At 44.3% G+C, this 16,971-nt stretch overlaps 1 protein-coding gene across 4 annotated transcripts in view; it reads right to left on the bottom strand.

Moving 5' to 3' along the window:
* trappc11 (trafficking protein particle complex subunit 11) overlaps positions 1 to 16,971 on the bottom strand; it is an 80,489-nt gene that overhangs the window by 54,798 nt on the left and 8,720 nt on the right. For all 4 annotated transcript variants that reach the window (XM_085980162.1, XM_085980124.1, XM_085980191.1 and 1 more), the window contains exons 3-6: positions 14,576 to 14,745; positions 12,111 to 12,181; positions 3,921 to 4,035; positions 1,506 to 1,605 (exon numbers count right to left, since the gene is read on the bottom strand). In XM_085980162.1, the coding sequence (XP_085836288.1) occupies positions 1,506 to 1,605; positions 3,921 to 4,035; positions 12,111 to 12,181; positions 14,576 to 14,745 (456 nt within the window). The remainder of the gene's footprint in view (positions 1 to 1,505; positions 1,606 to 3,920; positions 4,036 to 12,110; positions 12,182 to 14,575; positions 14,746 to 16,971) is intronic.

Raw genomic sequence — 16,971 nt, 5'->3', positions numbered from 1 at the left:
TTTGCTAATTTACTTTCATAATCTATCTTCCCTTTCTTAATCAATCTTTTTGTTATTTTTTGCTGTCTTTTAAAGTTTTCCCAATCCTCTATCCTCCCACTAGATTTGGCTACCTTATATGCCCTTGTTTTTAGTCGAATACTATCCTTAATTTCTTTACTTAGCCACGGATAGCTGTCTTTTCTTTTACACCCTTTTCTTCTCAGTGGAATATATATTTTTTGGAAGTTGTAAAATAACTCCTTCAATGTACACCACTGATCATGTACCGTCTTACCCTTTAATCTATTTTCCCAATCCACTCTACTCAATTCCGCTCTCATACCTTCATAGTCTCCTTTATTCAAGCTTAGCACGCTTGTTTGAGATCCAACCTTCTCACCCTCTAATTGAATATGGAATTCAACCATGTTATGGTCACTCATTCCAAGGGGATCCTTTACTAGGACATTTTTAATTAATCCTGTCTCGTTACACAGGACCAGATCTAAGGTTGCTTGCCCCCTGGTCGGTTCAGTTACATATTGCTCAAGAAACCCATCCCTAATACACTCAATGAACTCATCCTCAAGGCAGCCCTGCCCAATTTGATTTGTCCAATTAATATGATAGTTAAAATCCCCCATAATTATAGATGTTCCCTTATTACAAGCCTCAACTATTTCCTGATTGATACTCCGTCCAACAGAGTTGCGACTGTTCGGAGGCCTATAGACTACGCCCACTAGTGTCTTTTTCCCCTTATTATTCCTTACCTCCACCCAAACTGTTTCATTATCCTGATCTTTTGACCCAATATCATTTCTCTGTATTACAGTGATTCCTTCCTTTATTAACATAGCCACCCCACCTCCCCTTCCTTCCTGCCTGTCCTTCCTGATCGTTAAATAACCTGGTATGTTTAATTCCCAGGCAGTCGTCACCCTGCAGCCATGTTTCTGTAATGGCCACAAGATCATACCCATATGTAGTTATTTGTGCCATTAACTCGTCTATTTTGTTACGAATGCTACGTGCATTCAGAACCAAGGGGGGTTTCAGAACCAAGAGAGAAGGAAGGTTTTGCTACTGAGGGCTCTTAGGCCATGGGATGCTTGACCACAAGTGGTGATTAAGGCACAGATCAGAGCATTTAAAAGGGAATGGAATAAGTATTTGAAAAGGAGGAATTTAAAAGGATCTGGTGGGAAATGGGGCTGCAGTCGAGAGCTTCAATAGCTTCCTCCTGTGCTGTAACTTCAATCATTCTACGAAAACTCTACCAAGTCCGAGCCCAGGGAGTGGTTTTGAAATTTTGGCGCTGAGCTATGCTTAGCATCAGAACTACAGCTTCGCAAAATACTCCCAAACATCTAGTACTCTGTACATCTTTAGTAAAGCTAATCTATATAGAAGTATTAAAATAAGCCACCAACCCAGGTCAGAGGACAGTACACTAGTATTAATGCATTTAAATTGAATCCTAAGTTACTACAGGTCACTCCACCCCACACCCCCATATTTACCTGATGAGTTGTTTTGTTCAAAAATTCTTTGTGTGATTTAACCCTCCGGATCTCTGTGTAATAATACGTCTGTGCATGCTCATAAAAAGCATTCTCTAACCTGCAAAAAACAACACCGAAGCAACCATGTGTAATTTTAATGTGAAAAAAATGCTATCTAGAACTGATTCATATAAAAATTTCAATATTTGATGTAGCTAAACACCAACATCCCAGCAAGCAAAGTCCATCTGTAATGAAGCAATTTATTCAATTATAGGGGAAACAAACATGCTGGCAATTTGAATTTTAAATTAACTAAAATAATTTCTGGATTTAGTTTTGCCATGGTACAAGATCATCAGTTTGAGACCATAGTGGAGAGTTAACATGAGTTTATAAACACCAAACAAACTTTTTAAATAATAAAAGGCAGCCTGTCAAACATCAAAAGGTTTTAAGTATATTTAAAAAAACACATGGACCCAATATTGTGGAATTCTGAATGCAAGAACTTGTGAGAATATAAACCAAATTTATTTTTGAATTGATCTCAGGACATGGGTAATGCTGATGAGGCCGCATTGACAGGACACCTTTAGCTGCCTGCATTGCATAGGCCTCCTCCTTAAGCCTCTGCTGTACTTATAAAAATAGATAAAAGTTACAACATGGAAACCGGATATTCTGCCCAACCAGTCCATGTCAGCATTTACCTTCCATCTGAGTAAATAATCTCCAACAAGCGAGAGTCTAGCCACCTCCCTTTGACATTCAATGGCATTACCATCGCCGAATCTCCCACCATCAACATCCTGGGGGGTCACCATTGACCAGAAACTTAACTGGACCAGCCACATAAATACTATGGCAACAAGAACAGGTCAGGGGCTGGGTATTCTGCGGCGAGTGTCTCACCTCCTGACTCCCCAAAGCCTTTCCACCATCTACAAAGCACAAGTAAGGAGTGTGATGGAATACTCTCCACTTGCCTGGATGAGTGCAGCTCCAACAACACTCAGGAAGCTCAACACCATCCAGGACAAAGCAGCATACTTGATGGCACCCAATCCACCACCTTAAACATTCACTCCCTCCAACACCAGCGTACCGTGGCTGCAGTTTGTACCATCTACAAGATGCACTGCAGTAATTCGCCAAGGCTTCTTCGGCAGCACCTCCCAAACCCTCGAGCTCTTCCACCTGGAAGGACAAGGGTAGTAGGTGCATGGAACCACCACCACCTCCAAGTTCCTCTCCAAGTCACACACCACCCTGACTTGGGAAGTATATCGCCGATCCTTCATCGTCACTGGGTCAAAATCCTGGAACTCCCTCCCTAACAGCACTGTGGGAGTACCTTCACCACACGGACTGCAGCGGTTCAAGGCCACCACCTTCTCAAGGGCAACTAGGGATGGGCAATAAATGCTGGCCTTGCCAGCGACGCCCACATCCCATAAACAATTTTTTTTTAAATCACGTTTACCCACCATGTTGCCATATGCCTTCATCACCTTTTCCTTCATCCACCTATCCAATCGAATCTTGATTGTTGACATGGTTTATGCCTCAACCACTAGCCCTGGAAGGGAATTCTGGCCTCAATCTCAAAAAAAAAGTGCCTCCTGCGCTCTGTTCTAAATCTCTTACATTAATCTTGTCTCTATGGCCCCTCGCTCGTGACCCCCTCAACTACTACTCTGTTCCATCCTTTCATAATTTTAAACACTAACTAATCGCCCCGTAACGTGTGTTGCTCTAATGAAAAAAGTCACAATTTTTCAAGTCTTTCTTCACATTTGTATTTCCTCATACAAGGCAGCATCCTACTGAATCTGTATTGTACCCTCGCTAAAGCCGCAATATCCTTACTACAGCGCGAATCCCAATGCCGCACACAGTACTCTAACTCAGGTCTTAAGGTTTTATATAGGCTCATTATTACCTCTTGACTTTTATATTCTATACATCGAGATAAAACCTAGAATTCCAATTTTTACACCTCTACAAGGAGGGACCCCAAACAAGTTAAAAGTAGCGTGGAGCAGCAGTGGAGCGTCGCGGGAGAGGCCCCGACCAGGTTAAAAGCAGCGCACAGCTACCCAACAAACACAACCATCTTCTTGTGTGTCATGTATGACTCCAGCTTTGAGTGTTTCTTCCTTTGACATCCAGTAGCTTCTGTAGACAACAAAACTATCCAAAGTTGCTCTTCACATGATGGATGCAGTATTGTTAAAACAAGAGGAAATGTTTAACCCAAGTACATTTGAATCAGACTTCGCTGCAATTTAAAAGAAAATAACAGTTTATGAGCACAATTATTTTTTTAAACTAGGGTACACAAACAAGGTTATAGGAAAACCGTTCTGATAACCTATTAAAATTTAGGGGTAGCAAGTGAGGAATTGGTCTAAAATGTAAGCCGCCTACCTGATAATGTATCCTACGAGATGATCAGTGTGTGGTAGCACAAACAGAGACTTTCCCGACAAGTCACAAGCATTGCACAGTGCTGCTGCTCTCTCTGAAGCAATTAAGTCCTCACCTAAGAAGCATTAAATGGAAGAAATATTTGATCTAAAATGCAGTGATGATCTGAGCAACTTTTTAAGAACTGCAAAGCTTGTGGTAATGAACTTGCAGAAAGGCCTTTGAACCATTTATGGTGATGGATAGATTTTAAACACTACAATTAAAATATTTTAACTGGATTAGATTTTGGATTTTATTCTAAGAATACTGTAAAACAACAAAAGGTCCACTTCTCTTTGTATTTCTCATTCCATTTCATTATACTTAAGCATTACAAATTTGCAGAAAGTCACTTCTATGGTGATGCTGAATGCTCCAAGCCATAATTACATGGGATATACGGCACAACCAGTCCACACGAGCCAATGAATGTTCACATGGATAAAAACAAAGGTCAAGACCTGAACCAGACTGAAGATAGGTTTTTAAAAATTACTATAATCCAGGGCAAAGAAAAAAATAATATTTTTAACAATTAAGTTTGGGGAAGAAAATTGATCGAAGTAGCCATACAGGAGGGTATTCACTGTTCTGCAGCTGTTCAAAGAAACATTGGCCGGGATTTTCCCATTTCCCACCCGCACGGTGGACGGCGGGAAACCTGGAGTTCCGCGCACGCTGTGGAGTTTGAACTCCACAGCATGCGTGTGACGTTATGGGCGGGTTCCTCGCCCGGAGGTCAGCCTGATTGACAGGCTGGCTTCCAGCCAGGCAGGGATTGCAGGCTGGACACCGCAGCAACAGGTAAGTCGTGGGTTCAGGTGAGGTGAGGTGGGGTGGGGGGGGGGGGGGGGTGGATTCCGATCCCCGACCCCAGGGGGTGCGGGCTGCTGGTGGGGGAGCCAGGAGGAAGCACTTCTGCTCCTCCCGGCCCACAATGATTGCTCCATGAGGCTGTGGCCGCCTCGTTGCAGCTGCCGGGAATCCGGAGAAAAAACATTCAGCAGGTCAGGCAGCATCTATGGAGAGAGAAACAGAGTTAACGTTTCAAGTCAATGACATAACTCGGTTTCTCTCTTCATAGATGCTGCCCGACTTGCCGAGTGTTTTCCACCATTTCCTGTTTTGTTACAGAAGTAATCAAGTTCAGAGTCTAACGCACAATAGAACGAAAGTTAAAAATAAAAGACTTGCATTTATACAGCGCCTTTCACGACCACCGGATGTCCCAAAGCGCTTTACAGTCCAATGAAGTACCTTTTTTTTTTGAAGTTGTAATATAGGAAACACAGCAGCCAATCTGCGCACAGCAAGTTCCCACAAACAGCAATGATCTGTTTTAGTGATGTTAATCAAGGGAGCAACCAACTGGACTACTGGAAACAAACTCTTCACTAACTGAATACTAAAGCAAATGATGGCTCAGCTATTAGCTCAGTTCTAGAGCTCAACTATCAATAGAAAAATTTTATCACAACAAAGATCAACAGAATAATTAGAGATGCATACAGAACACTTTGCCTTCATGCCCATTCAAGACATTCTGTGGGGAGATCACAGGAACGTCTTTACAAATTTCTCCTGGCCAATGAAAGTTTTCTCTGAAATACACAACATATCAAACCATCCGGATCAGATGACTTGTGATGGCAGACCAGCCTGACGACATCTTCTGAACGTATATAGTAGGAAGGCAAAGAACTGCCTTGTGTGTGTTCCAGGCAAACAGGGAAGGCCTTCAACTAACTGTAGCATTAAGGAACCTGGCCAACTCATTGAAATGTACTGGATTAGATTCGGTGTACCCGGTATGGTGTAATCATGGGGCAACAAAGCAGCTCATCAGATGTCCTAGTGGGTAAAGGCAGCTTTGATCAAACCTGCCAATTTTGATCTGTAGTTTATGCTAAGCTCAGCTCGGGAAACAGCTAGCAGTGCAAATAGACTCAGCAACGAAGAAATGGCAAAGCAAAAAAATGCAGCTAAAGTTCCCATTTCCAATAACTATTCAGTAACTCCTGCAGGAAACCGTGTGCACGTGGACATTGGATGAGTTCTGGACCGGGTCTGGCTGCAATGTCAGTCATGATAAAATAGTCCTGTAACACTGAATGTTTAGGCTCATGTTTGAAGCATGGTCCCAGCAAGAGTTGGGCCCTCCCAAAAAAATTTAATACAAAAATGAAAGTGCGCGCTGAAATCACAAGTTCCCCCAAACGCTGCCACATTTCCTACATTACAATAGTGACTACACTTCAAAAGTACTTCACTGGCTGTAAAGCGCATTGGGGCATCCTGAGGTCATGAAATGCGCTATATAAATGCAAGTCTTTCCTTCTTTTCAAATCCTCTCCATGAAAACTAGGATACAATCAGGTGCCATGAATAAGGCTTTATGCTTTGGTTTTCTGAATGTGTTACAACCAATTTCTCTTTGGGGGGGGGGGGGGCGGAGGGGAGGGGGGGGAAAATGGTACAATTGTTTCCTTTTTAAGTCTTGGTTGAACCAATATAAAAGCTAACAAAATAGTTTAAAGTGGACCATTTTAAATTGTACAAATTGTAAAGTCTGTGGTTTGTACGGTTAATAACGACACAGACTTCAGGAGTAACAAACAAACAGGTCTTTACTATTCGAAGGTCAGGGCGAATCTGCCCCAGCAATCCTGCCACAACACTTATATACTGGTGTGGTCACTATCGGTATTACAGTATACAGAAGCCAAACAAATAGTGCCACACCTAAAGTCGTTCTCTTAAAGGTGAACGGTTACATTCAATAGTTCCCTTAAAGGTAGACGGGTACATACACTACAATCCTCCCTTTTTAGCTTATTACTTACAGAGTCCCCGTTAAACATACATATCTTCAACTTCCTATAAAACAAATTACAGATATAATCTCGGTGGAGTCAATGTCATATAAAACAATTTACAGATATAATCTCGGTGGGAACAGTTCACAGGTTCAGTCTCTGCGGAAACAGTTCATAGATTCAGTCTCTGATCTTGACTCGTTCCGAACATCTCCTCTTTGGTGTAGCCGGTTCACATGGCTAGCGTGACTCCTCCATAGCCTTTTTCTTGACGTAACAGCTTGAACTTTCGTCCTGTTGAACCAGCAGTGCGGACTTTTACAACCAACTGGCTGTCTTGATATTTTCCAGTTTTTCAACTAATTTAGTTCCTTTCGTAGTGTCCCGCCTGAGATGGTAGAAGTGCTAATATTTTAGACAGTTATTATCTTCTGCTTCTTCTTTTTCTTTTCTGCCTTTTTGACACTCTCGGAGCTCCTTCCTTGGCTGCCAGCTGTAGCGCCACCAACTCTCTATGTTCCTTAGACCTTAAGTGCTTCATCCGGATTTCAGCACTTTGGGAGTTTTCATCACAAACTGAGCAGACCAGATCCTCGTAATATTCAGTGTCACTCAACAGGTCATGGTAATATTCGGGGTCGTCCTGAGTTAGGCCAGTGAGAGGCCCTTCTACTTCCTTCTTATCCATCTGGACGTTAGCCGACGGTGGTTCCTTCCCTAACCATCTTTCTTGAAAAGACTTCTTCAAACATTCATATTCATTCCGCTCTTCCGGGGATGTCTGCCATTCCTTCACTACTGGCCTCATTTGTGAGTTCAATACCTTCCCTTCCATCGGGGATTTCGTCGTCAGGCTATTTAATCCTTCTACTGGAGTATCCGTTTCCACCCCCTTCTGTTCCCCTTGACGCCATTCAGCGTACTTTTGGCATCCTTGTAAAAACTGTGTTGCCACCTCAGCTATCTCCGTGACTTTTGGAAGCTCCGAATTCTTTCCCTTTGAACCCTGAAACTCGTGTTCCCATTTTGGAGTCTTGTCCCTCAGCGTGTGTAAGAGTTGGCTGGCCGTTAACTCTTCTACGGGGACACTGTGGATTAGAGTATTCTCCATTTCATCCACCTTTCCCTCCAATGTTTTCACCTTCCTTTCCTCCGGTACTTTGGTTTTAAGCGCTCGAAGAAGTTGCGCCTTGATGTTCTCTAACTCCTGTTCAGGGGCCATTCCTACAGTCTCTGTGATCCTTCCAGTTGCCTTTCCTTCCACTGCCCGGATTCCTAGTTGAATATGTTCTTCAAGTTGTTGAACCTCGGCCATTGCCGCCTCATATTTGTCCTGGGTTGCCTTCAATAATTTAATGAGTTCTTGGACATCTTGAATTTCATGTTCTGCTATGTCTTCCACCTCTAATTTTTCATCGATGGATGGAATCTCTACCGATGAGTCTGTCTTGGCCTGGAGCTCATCAAACATTTCCTGCAGCCTTTGTAATTCTCGCTCATGTTCAACCTTTAGCTGTTCAGATGCTTTCACTAAAACTAGCTTTTCGGAGGTTGCCGAGTTAACCCCTTCCAGGATTGTAGTCTGGGCCTGTTCATACTGTTCTTTCAACTTGTTACACTCTGTTTGCAACGAGTCGTAGAGATGAACTGGGATAAAATCCTGGCTTCCTGAAGATTCCTCTTCCTTTGGTTCGTTCTGTAAATATTCTAGTTCCTGAACAGCATCAGGGGAATGTGATTGGTATTTGGCCACGATGGCTCTATGGTCGCTCTCTGCTTGAGCTAGCTGTCTCTGTTGTCTTTCCAGGTTCTCCCATTCGGTGTCCCAGAACTTTTCCATATTTTTCATCTCTTGTACAAGACGGTCACTCAACTGTTCTAATTGTTGTCGTACTTTGACATAAGTTTGCGTCCGAGCTCGGTGTTCTTCCGTCGTGGATGAATCCTTTGCTTGAACAGGCTCAGAATTCTCTGTCAACCTGGAGTTCTGCTCTGCAGTTTTATTCTTCTTGGTAACATAAGTCCTTCTGCATGTCTTCGTTTCCTTCCCCATCGTCGGCAAGTCCCTTTTAGCCTTGTCTTCCATATTTGAATTGGTCTTATCTTCATCCATTTCAGAATCTGAGCTGATAGCTTGCACCGAGTCCTCCCTCATTATGGCTTTTAGGTAGTGCCATTCCATATCTATTTTCTTAATCCACTCCCGTCCTAGAAGTGGTGGTCCTCCTTCAGGTAATACGTACAAGTTCATTCTTGGGTGTTCTTTACCCCTATCTCTCACCTTGACTCTTATTTTCCCCATGGGGTATACGTTATGCCCCATGTATGTCTGTAATACGAACTTGGTATTTCTTAAAGGTATGCGAGAGAATAGCCGGTGGTAGTCCCTTCGGTTGATGACTGATAGAGCTGATCCAGTGTCCAGCTCCATCCTTACTTGGACTCCAGCTATTTTTAGTATGACCCAGATGGTTTGTAGATCCGTTTCTTTACCCACATTGTGGATTCTCAGACTACCCAGCTCCTGGTTGTTTGGGTCTGAGTCTGAATTCTGTTCGTCTGAACTCTTCTCAGCCACCTTGTGTACCTTGTTGTACTTTTCTTGTGGTGGCTTCCTTTGATTGTTGGTCTTCTTCCCTGACCGGCATACCTTCGCGATGTGACCCAGTTTGCCACATTTCCTACACTCTTGGTTCTTAAACCAGCATTGATTCTGGTCATGCGTTGTCTTCCCACAACGGTAGCATTTTGTTGTGCTTGAAGTAATTTGGTCCACCCCGAGTGCCGCCGCCTTTAGTTGCATTTCCGCCGTTCCTTTCGCTGCGGCTTCGTGCGATGCAGCTATAAGGACAGCCCTGTCCAGTGTGAGGTCGTTCTCTTCCAGTAGTCGCTTCTGCGTCCCTTCTTTGGACAATCCGCATACGAACTTGTCCCGCAGTGCTTCTGTCAGATTCCCTCCGAACTGGCAGTATTTCGCTAGCCTACGCAGTTCGACCAAGTACTCCGCATTGCTTTCGTCTTTCCTCTGCGTTCTTGCGTAGAATTTGAATCGTTCAGCCAGCATCAACGGTGTGGGGTTCAAGTGGTCCTTCAGCACAGCCACAATCTCTTCGAAGGTCTGACCCGCTGGTTTATCTGGTGCTATTAGATGCTTCAAGAGCCCGTATGTTTTTGCCCCCATCGAGTTTAGCAATGTTATCGCCTTGTCGTCTTCCTCTATTTTGTTGGCTTCGCAATAGATCTCTATGCGTTCCACGTACGTGGCCCAGTCTTCTATTTCAGAATTAAAGTCGTTAATATTCCCTCGCTTAGGCATCTTTCTTCCCTTGGGAGCAGCACCAGTATTTCTTTAAGTATTCTTATTTATTTGTTTATTTCTAAGATGGCGGTTTTCCCACGAAATCGGCGGTTTCCCGCTCTTTCCTTCTCGCCCCGCCCACTTCAATGGCGGTATGTCAGTTAAGATGGCGGTTTTCCCGCGAAAATGGCGGTTTCCCGCTCTTCCTTTCTCTCCCCGCCCACTTCAATGGCGGTTTCCCGCTTCTGTCGTCTCCTCCGCCTAATGGCGGCTTCCCGCGTTTCTTCCTGGTGGAAGGGGTATGCTTTCCCCACAGCGGACAGGTTCAGCCGCTGGGCTGGCTCTCGCACAGCTCCCCTTACTCGGCTCTGTCTTTTCCTCCCGCCCGCACGGCTCTACCGGCGCTGGGTACACCCCGTTAACGGAGGACAGTTCAGCCGCTGGACTGGCTCTCGCGCAGTCTCTCTCTCCGTACCCGGCTCTGTCGCTCCCTCTCCCGCACGTTCGGTTCTACCGGCTCTGGGTACCCCGTTGGTGGAGAACAGCTCAGCCGCTGGACTGGCTCTCGCGCAGTCTCTCTCCCCTTGCTCGGCTCTGTCTCTCCCGCACGTTCGGTTCTACCGGCTCTGGGTACCCCGTTGGTGGAGGACAGCTCAGCCGCTGGACTGGCTCTCGCGCAGTCTCTCTCCCCTTGCTCGGCTCTGTCTCTCTCTCCCACCCGCACGGTTCCCGTTCGCCTCCCAGCCCTCTCGCAGACCGGTGTTTCCCTCCCCGGCTGCGGCTGGGTTTCTCTTCCCGCGCCTACTCCCAGTCTCAGCGCTTCGTGGCTGCGGTCGCTGCCCGGCTTTTCCCGCCGATCGAGGTCCGACTGTCTCACGACGCCGTTGGACCCGACTTTCTGACCGGCTCCGTTCCCCCCTCGACCGTGGTCGAGTGCACAGCCCTTATCCTCCGGATATTCTCTACCCCTTCCCCTACTCACAGTCTCCGCGGCCGCCTTGTTTCCAGCTGATCGGCTCACTCCGCACCGTGGTAGAAGGGTAGTCAGTGCCTGTTGCTAATGGAAGCTTTTGTTGCTAAAGTCTTCCTCCTTCCTCCTGCTGCAGCCTCGTGTTTTCTTTCAGCAGCACGACGAGGGCGGTTGCCTCTCTTCGACGCTCTTCGTTGCTTTGGTAGTCTTGCCGCAGGGTACGATCGGACTCGTCGCCACTGTAAAGTCTGTGGTTTGTACGGTTAATAACGACACAGACTTCAGGAGTAACAAACAAACAGGTCTTTACTATTTGAAGGTCAGGGCGAATCTGCCCCAGCAATCCTGCCACAACACTTATATACTGGTGTGGTCACTATCGGTATTACAGTATACAGAAGCCAAACAAATAGTGCCACACCTAAAGTAGTTCTCTTAAAGGTGAACGGTTACATTCAATAGTTCCCTTAAAGGTAGACGGGTACATACACTACACAAATAGTAACAAAATTTGTACTTCCTTCACTAAAACAGAAGCACTAGTTTCATTAGACATTATGGGCCAGAATTTCGGGTCCCCATGGGTGAGTACGCGCTGGGTACTCACGCGTAGGCCCAACGAAAGTGCCGGTTTCGTGCATGCACGGCGCATGCGCAGGAAACCGGAACTTCCGTTCCCTTAAAGGGGTTCACAGGTAAAATATTTAAATCATAAAATAGCCCTATTGGTAAAAGTATATTTTTAATTCATTAATTTTAATGTTTACAACCTACTTATGGCAACAAAAAGGTAAACTTCTTTGAAAAGAAATGGAAACAGATAATGCTGGAAATGCTCAGTGGGTCAGTCAGCATCTGAGGAGACAACATTCTGAATGCAGACGCTTTAGAATAGTTCTGAAGAAGGGTCTGAACCCTGAACATTAATTTGTCTGTCCTTTCCACACAGATGCTGACTGGCCTACTGTGTGTTTCTAGCATTTTCTGTTTTTGTTTTGGATTTTCCAGCATCTGCTACATTTGGTTTTTTTTTCCCCTTTAGAAAGAACTTGCAATGAAAATACCTGGAGGTAAGGGAGTTTTCTTCTGTATCAGCACGACGGCAACCTTTGTGTTTCTTCCCTGTAAACTTTGCCTGGAACCACAAAATACACAATTCATAGAGAGCCGTGGAAAAAATGTACAAAAGAAATCAAGCAATCCTAGTCTTGCGCACAGAAGGTAGCGAGAGTTCAATTAGGTCCTATATCCTGGACAAAAGACGAATGACCACTTCTTTTCCTAGTTTTAGGAATGGGAATGCTGTCTGTGCATTCCATAGCACAGAAGTTTGCAAATTATAAGTTAATAGTATAGCAAATTACAGGAGCAGAAAAGACTGCAGTCCAACTGACCAATTTCAAAAACGAGTACCTCCAATATCTGTCCTATTCTCCTTTAAACTTTCCCACACCATCTATATCCACTGCCTCCTGGGCAGTCCATTGCACAACTGCAACTTGCATTTATTTAGCACTTTTAAAGCCTCACAGAGGCATAAAGAAAACAAAGGTACACCAAGCAATACTGGGGGGGGGGGGGGGGGGGGGGGATCAAAAGCCTGGTCAAACAGGTGGGTTTTAAGGAGGGCATTAAAGGAGGATTGGCAGAGGTTTTACAGATTTCCAGAGCATAGAGTGGCTGAAGGCATGACAGCCAATGATGGGGCAGAGATGTGGGATGCACAAGAGGCCCAAGTGAAAGAAACATACAGTAGTTAAATCCAACCTATCCCTACACCTACCCTCTATGCTTGCGCCTCTGTCCCTCAGTATATAAAGTGACTGCTAATAGCTAATAAAGTAAAATTAAGGTGAAAAAACCTCCTGCACCAACTAATTCAAAAGAATCAGTATACAGTAGGAATCACAGGCATTCATCAGTATTGCTGCAAGACTCATACATGTGGATACAGATTCAATAGCAGCCTTCAAATGGGAATTGGATAAATACTCGAAGGAGAAAAGAATTGCAGGGATATGGGGAAAGAGCAGGACTAACTGGATTGCTCTTCGAAAGAGCCGGTGCAGACTCGATGGGTCGAATGACCTCCTCCTGTGCTGCACTATTCAATGTCCCCATCACATCCATTTACCTTGGTGGCAGAAGTTTCAAAGCCAAGCAGACTGTGGAATTGTTTATCCAAAATAACCAAATAGTGATTTATCCTCCTTTTGAAGGGTTAAGGGGTGGTAAGCAGGGTTTCTTTGGTTTATGAAGCTCCTAAATGACACACCTGCTGAGTGAAGCTCGAGTGGCCCCTCTGTGATAGATTCAGTACTCTGATAACTGGGCCAGGCAGGGCTGGAGTCCTCCAGGGAACTGCTGATTATTGAGCAGCCAGCCTGTTTCACAAAGGGAATCAGAACAGGTAGTAGACAGGCCGGTCACTGGAGTGCGAGACTCTTCCCACTCAGCTCCAGATAATCCTGCAAGCTAATCCTCTAATGAATAGGGCGAACCTGGCTGGACCAGCAGCTGCACATAGCTACTCAGGTGTTTAACAGCTTTGGCTGGAGAGAAAAGAGCAGCAGTACTCCTATTCACAGGGTCTCTAAAGCCTTGGCTGTTGCCAATCTGAGCTCTCTGGACTTGGGTAAGTGGGATGCGTCCTTATAGAGAGAGAGCACGTGAATTCCAAACAGAAACTCCACCCATGTCGATTTCTCAGCATCCTGGTTTGGAAGCTCTTAAACATGGTTTCTGCATGCGTCGGACACCCAACTGACTCAAAAAAAGGCACCAAAACGTGCATAAAGAAAAAGACAAACACACTTAACATTCCCTCAAGGCAGAGGCCAGATTTAATTATTTCAAGTACTTTGCTTGCAGAGTTATTCTGCTTTTTCAGATTTATATGATTAAACTTCAATGCACGGTGAAAGCTTTAACCATCAGTCATCATTTGCAAAGATGCAATTTGGTGCTTTCACTATGGACAGGGTGAGAGATTTAAAGACATTTTAACTGCCTTCACAGCAGGAAGATGCTAAAGGTATCACCTTAGTGACAAAGTTATACAACTAATTTATTTCACTAAAAGATTTCAGTATAAAATCTCATTCCAATTTCTGGCTTCTTGTTAAAGTAACATTTTCAAGAAAAGTTAAATTTTGCAACCTTTTACAAGCAAAAAGTACATTAAGATATAACACTGCACGATATAATTGGAAAAGGATTTATCTTTGCATCGATTATATATTCAGTTGAATACTGCTACTCAACTGTGTTGGTCGATAAAAGCTAATTGAACCAAACTCCTGTGTCTCTTGGGCACATTAAATAGATTATGGTGATTTGGTAGTTCTTCGATCATTAAAAGGGGTTCAGCATTATTTTGTGACCAAGAAATTATAGCTCACTGGTTACAGACTTTCTTTCAAATCATTCCAAGAGATGTTAAACACCCGACTAGCTACTTGAGTAGGCACATTCCTTTACAGATTCTTACAAGAGTACAGTGTTCATAAATACAAAGGACTTGGGGTACCTGACAATTTCTACTCTGGTAGCACACTCAGACTGTTTTTCCTTCCACTGAGCCTCATCCCAGTCCAGTTCATAGAAGACCACCACCAGTGCAGGAACAAGGTTTAGATGTTTGTTCATCCAGCCAGTTTTAAGGATTCCTTTTGGAATGTACCACTCATAAGAAGTCCTCTATAAAGGAAGATGTACAGTAATTAGCAAGAAAACTCCACTAAGGCAAGAATGTCCCAAGCTTTTCATTTTCATGGGCTGCATAGATACATAACTATGGAGCTTCAGAAGTGACATATAAAATTTAAATCTATGTTCCCATTCATTTGCATATACAGGAAACTTTCGTTTAACCGGAGGTTAAAAGTCCGGAAAGCTCTATCTACCGGCAAAATTCAGGAGCCGTTTTCTATAAGTTTTTTTTTACTTCTCGTTGCTTTTTTTTTCCCCAGTCAGGCTCTGCAAGGTCTGTAGCTAAGCAACAGCTTCAGCTAGAGACGCTTGCAGCTGCAGCCGACTGTTTTGAAGCTGTTGCTAAGCAACAGGGTTTGTTGATTCACATGGAGCTGAAAAGCTCTATGTTTTAACATTGCCGCTGGTTTATATGGCAGTTTTGATCTAACGGCACCAGCTCGGTCCCGTCAGTGCCGGATACCAGAAAGTTTCCTGTATCTCAAGTTGCTAATAACCAAACATGGTGGTGTGATTTAGGATTTAACCATCACACTAATTCATAGTGAAGTATGGTGTGGAGATGCCGGAGTTGGACTGGGGTGGACAAATGTAAGAAGTCACACAACACCAGGTTATAGTCCAACAGCTTTATTTGAAATCACAAGCTTTCGGAGCGCTGCTCCTTCTTCAGGTGAAGTGGAGAAATGCATAAAGACACAGCTTATATAGTCAGAGAATCATGTCAGATGTTTACAGGTAACCTTTCCAACTGCCATTTATCACACCTCGGCAGAGAGATAATCACAGCAGTCAAAGGTGTGAATGGCGTCCAAACAGGTCAGTCAGGGAAACATTACATCAAAGAACAATGAGGTGGGGTCACAAGGGGTCAAATATTGCAGATGCTGGGGTCTGTATGAAAAACAAAAAAAGACAAAAAACATTTTTTTTGGCTGGAAATCACAGCAGGTCTGGCCGCATCTGTGTAGAGAGAACAAGCTTGTGATTTCAAATAAAGCTGTTGGACTATAACCTGGTGTTGTGTGACTTCTTACATAGTGAAGTATGATATGGTTTATTCGGGTTGGGAGATTACTGCATTGTAACAATGCAGTATAGAGCGAGTTTTACTCTTCACCTTGCTAAAAGCAACTACAGTAAACTCTTGTTTAAACGGCACTTAATCATCTGGAATACTTTAATAACCGGCAAAATAGATAACCAGTAATCTTGCTGAATCCATCTAGCACTCGTTTTGCCAAGTCCGAGTCTCCCGCGGTGGCCGAGTTAGTCAGTGGTTTTTATTTTTGTTTGTGTTAAAAATTGCCTTGGTAGGTATACCTCTCTGTTATCCAGAATTTTTCATCAACCGGCACCATCCTGGTCCTGTCGGTGCCGGAGAAGAAAGAATTTACTGTACTTCCATTTATATAGTGCCTTTAATGCAACAAAACATCCCAGGGGACTTCACAGTCAGACCCAAGCTGAAGTAGGAAACGGAGGTGGCCAAAAGTGCAGTCACAGAGGTAGGCTTTAAAGGAAGCTTTTGAAGGGGGTGAGGGAAAGAGATGTAGCAAAACAAAGCAGTTTAGGGAGGTAGTGCCAGAGTGTGGGGACAAGACAGTTGAAGTCTCTGCCAATGATGGCACTGAGAGAAACAGGAAAAGTGCAGTAATGGGTGCAGGCTGGGGTGTCGGGCTGAAGGTGGTTGCAGAAATAGGAAGGGATGAGACAGTGAAGGAATTTGAAAACAAAGTCAGCAGATAGGTGAGCAGGATTTTGTGCAGGATAAGATCCAGGTGGTGGAGCTCCGAACAAGTTAAAGTTTATGTAAGGTGCAGCTTGGGAGGCCAACAAGGTATTGGAAAAGTTACGTCCTGAAGTAAAGCCATGGTTGAGGGTTTCAGCAGCAGTGGGGTGCCACAGTGGTGGAGACAGGCAACGTTTCAGCAATGGAAGCAGCCAATTTTGGTGATGGACTAGATGTGGGGCTTGAAGCTCAGCTCAGGGTTGTGTACCATAGGATGGAGCTTGAGTGAACATTCAAGCATGTGGGGTGGCATCAGGAGCTAGGATGTGGAGTTTATGGTGTGGGACTTAGCAGGATAAGCTTTGGTTTTGCTGCAAGAAATCTGGCTCATCCACAACTTGATGGTGAACAGGAATTGAGGGTGGAGGTGGAGATGGAAAAATCCTCAGCATTCATAAGAAAGCTGATTTCACGCTCGAGAA

This window comes from Somniosus microcephalus, chromosome 1 (genome assembly GCF_052327205.1).
Source record: "Somniosus microcephalus isolate GS21.2 chromosome 1, FLI_Smic_1.0, whole genome shotgun sequence".
NCBI lineage: Eukaryota > Metazoa > Chordata > Chondrichthyes > Squaliformes > Somniosidae > Somniosus > Somniosus microcephalus.
This window is presented reverse-complemented; position numbering and strand designations above follow the sequence as displayed.